This window comes from Haliotis rufescens, unplaced genomic scaffold (assembly GCF_023055435.1).
Source record: "Haliotis rufescens isolate VD_foot unplaced genomic scaffold, xgHalRufe1.0.p SCAF_56, whole genome shotgun sequence".
NCBI classification, from domain to species: Eukaryota; Metazoa; Mollusca; class Gastropoda; order Lepetellida; family Haliotidae; genus Haliotis; species Haliotis rufescens.
Window position 1 is genome coordinate 2,342,275 of NW_025964290.1, and position 3,677 is coordinate 2,345,951.

At 42.3% G+C, this 3,677-nt stretch overlaps 1 protein-coding gene across 1 annotated transcript; it reads right to left on the reverse strand.

Moving 5' to 3' along the window:
• Positions 1-926: 926 nt before the first annotated feature.
• LOC124137268 lies at positions 927-3,437 on the reverse strand. Its single transcript, XM_048385233.1, has 3 exons — positions 2,925-3,437; positions 2,039-2,294; positions 927-1,738 (listed from the first exon to the last, which is right to left on the reverse strand). Exons 1-3 carry the CDS (start codon positions 3,435-3,437, stop codon positions 1,305-1,307), a joined length of 1,203 nt encoding a protein of 400 aa, XP_048241190.1. The 3' UTR covers positions 927-1,304.
• Between the last annotated feature and the right edge of the window lie 240 nt (positions 3,438-3,677).

Genomic DNA, 3,677 nt, shown 5'->3' on the forward strand with positions numbered 1-3,677 from the left:
TTTGGTGTTTGGGTGCACATTTAAAGACAATAAGTCCCATTTATCATTCCTTTCAAGTGTTTACCACATGGCCCAGGAAAAGAATTTCTTGAATGTCCTGGAATGGTCCCACTCCAGCTTGGCATTGGTTGGTCTTCTCACATTAGCCAGACCAGCCTGTGTGAGTGTGTCCCAGTGCCACTTGGCATACTACTTCTTGGTCGGCTTCCATTGAAATAACAGGACCCCTGTCATCGATGTCTGCTTTAGTTGCATGTTCCGGGAACTGTCCTTTCACTGTTTTCACTTCCTCTGATGTTGCTCTGATAGTCTTTTGTTGATGAGGGAGCACGGGTGGCCCAGTTGTCTGAGTCAGTTGTTTGGACATGTACCAGCATTGTGCCATCCTCCCACCACATTTGCTTGTTCAATGGGTTGGTTATGCAAGGTTTACATAAACAATGTCGACACTCTTCCTCTTCCGCTCTGTGCTGCACAATGAATTCTTGCTCATCATCATGATCATGATCTGGTGTTGTTGATATATCAGTAGCTGATGGCACAGCCACTACACTGGGCACCTCTATGACATCAGTAGCTGATGGTGACAGATTTATAATTCTTCTTCTGCCTGGTTCGAGAGTTTCTGGCATGCCATTGTGAGGTAAAGTCCCGGTCAACATTCTCATTCAATGACACACGGCTACCTGAGAAAGCATATTATAGATAGTGTCAAAAAATGATAATCACATCGCTCTGAATAACTGCACAAGCCACGACAATCCGAGCACTGTGAGTGAGGGATTGAAGGGGAGAGGGCGTGTTGGCACGCCATACATACTGGCCGAGGTGTGGGCTGCTTGTCCATTCCTGGAGGCCCTAGAGGAAACTTCTGTGGGAGTCCCCTTGAGATTCCCCCGGGAAAATTGGGTGGGATCCCACTGGAATCTTGGTCAGAAAATTGGTTCTGATCTTAGTGGGAAAGTTGGTTGGTATCCCACTCAAATGGTGGGACAGCAGTGTCTGCTCTGGCTTAAATTTTCTTGGGGTCACTTGGACCCCTTCATCATAAAATTAGGGGTCCCAGAAAAAATGGAGGGGTCCATTATTATACAACAAACAACAGAACCCAATGGTTGTGAAAATTCAGAACTCTTTTCGCACCTGCAAAACATGAACAAACAGGCCAAGTGACAGAAGGGCTTATACATCAAGGCACATCCTGCACTCATGACTCAACAAAGAATGAGTTATTAACAACTAAATACAACTGTTAACAGTAACTGTAGTCCTGGTATTTCCAACAGGTCACCGCCGTAAAACCATCAGCAGAACAACTTTCTCTTTTTGTCCCTTCTCCATTTCGTGACGGCTGGTGCAAGAGATACTTCCCTTACAGGAGGCCCCAGAGCCAGCTGCATCAGAGTGTCCAGCCGCTGTGATGACAGACGGTTTCTGTGGGACCTCTTTATCAGGTTTTGTACACTGAAGCCCCTCTCAACAGTTGCTGTTTGGAGGGGCAAAAGGACAGCCACTTGTGCAATTTTGCACAGGTTAGGGAATGTGTCAGGGTGTCTTGAAGTCAGTATCTGCCATAACTGACAGATGCTAGTACATGGATAATGTTGCTGATGCACCATATCCTTGCACATTGACCATTCTCTCAAGGTCTCCTCAGCATCTACAAAGGCCTTATCACCAAGACTGTAGAAGTCAATGATATTTTGAAGCTGCTCCGTTCCCCAGTGTTTTCTAGCATCTGCAACAACAAATCAAACTTTCATAAATATTACCGTATTTTCTTGAGTATAGTGCGCACCCATGTATAATGCGTACCCCAAAATGAGACCAGTTACAGAGTTGTGAGATGTTTGTATCTTCAAAATCTGAAATGGCTCCTTTTTCTTAAAAGAGCAGACTGAAAAATATTTAATTTGCTTAAAATGAATCTAGTCTAAAATAGTTTGTGGTTTTTTTTGCAAATATCTTGTGAATGTATTGTAGTTTATTGAAACCTTGTCTGTTTTCACCAGGATGACACATTTTACAGTTGTATTACCTTCTGACAAGAAAGACAGTCCCCTTAGTGACAGTACTGACATGCATGTCACAACATCAGTAGCCACAGCTGGGAATCTGCACTCAAGCTCGCTCATGAGATTTTGAAGGAAAGCAGCTCTAATATTTGAGAATTGCTTCTCAATGCCAGCCTCTGATGATATTTCGACACCATCAAACTCGCGGCTTCCCCTAGGACACTGACTTTCAAACTGGACCAGTGCAGGACCATTGTCTTCCTTCAAATACTGCAGTCGCTAGAACAGAATAACATTCAAAATTAGACTTTAAAATATATTATCAACCATGAGCTTTACTTTTTTATTAAGTAAATGGATCCCTAGTCAGAGCCTATTGATTGTTTCAAATTTGAAGATAATTTTGCTTAAGATATTGTTTGGTTTAAATTGAATGCAAACATATAACTTTATGACACCTGTGTAACAGCATCAATGGATGGCCTTAGTGCAGCAAGATCTATGTCATCCTTCTGAAACTGGAGGCTTAGCCTGGTCATTGTGGGGATGATGTCCATCAGAAGGTGAAGGACAAGGAGGAACTTGTATGAGGAAATGCGTTGCAAGATGCCTTTCGCAGTACTGTTGTTGGTTTCAACACGCTCACTCTCTAGGAACAGAGCCAAGGGCTTCCAAGTTCAGAAACATAAATTATAGATCAATATTCTTTATGTAATTCTATTGTATAGATTAAGATTTTGTAAGAACTTCAAGAATATATATTAATTTCATTACTTATTTTTAGCTCGAAACTGGAGAGTATATTTTAGAAAATGTAACTTACCTAAATACAGCCTCCAAAGCACTGTAGATTGAGAACCATCGGACATTGTGAATCTCTTTGTAAGTAACATTGTCGAATTCAAGTACCTCCTCTAATGCATAAAGACGCTCCCGTCTGACAGAAGATTTCTTGAAGAAATAGAACACGTCCGATAAGGTGCCTTGAAATTTCTTCAGGTAAGGAACTTTTTCAGCAGCCTGGCTGGTGACTAGAGCAAGGCGGTGAGCAATACAGTGGACACTGACAACAGGTACAGCTGACTCCTTGTTGAGCAGTGCCACAAAACCATTCTTTCGTCCAGTCATAACAGCGGCCCCATCTGACCCCACAGCTATGATTTTGGACATCGGAATACCACGATCATGTAAAGTTTTCTTAACAGCCCCTAGGAGAGTATTAGCCTTGCCATCAGGAATTTGCACATTTGCAAGAAAATTGGTTTCAACATCAAAGGATGAAGTGAGTGATCTCGTGTATATCAGGAGCTTCTTTGTAACTGATATGTCTGTGCTTTCATCAATCAATATGGACAAGCAAGGACTGGCACTGATCTTGTTGGTTACTGAGTCGCGAAGGGAATCAGCAATGGCATCTTGCATGTCGTCAACTGCACAGTGAGATGTGTATTTCATCAAGTCTGAATCACCACCTAATGTTTTTGGAAATGACAAACCATGCAGCATGCATAATTCCATCAATGCAGAACATTTGGATGAGGCAATTTGTTCCTTAGCAAGCCAATATATGTTCAACATTGCAGATCGAACTGCATATTCTTTGTCACTCAGCACTTTTGAGACAACTGTGGACATCTCCTGTCTTAGACATGTAGCCTGAAC

What these genes read in the sequence shown, in the direction of transcription:
- LOC124137268 (XM_048385233.1), bottom strand. Translation starts at nt 3,437, where the DNA reads ATGCAAGATGCCATTGCTGATTCCCTTCGCGACTCAGTAACCAACAAG. An exon ending in GTCTTTATGCATTAGAGGAG is followed by an intron (nt 2,295 to 2,924) that starts GTACTTGAATTC and finishes ATTCTGTTCTAG; the next exon opens with CGACTGCAGTATTTGAAGGA. An exon ending in ACTGTCTTTCTTGTCAGAAG is followed by an intron (nt 1,739 to 2,038) that starts GTAATACAACTG and finishes TTGTTGTTGCAG; the next exon opens with ATGCTAGAAAACACTGGGGA.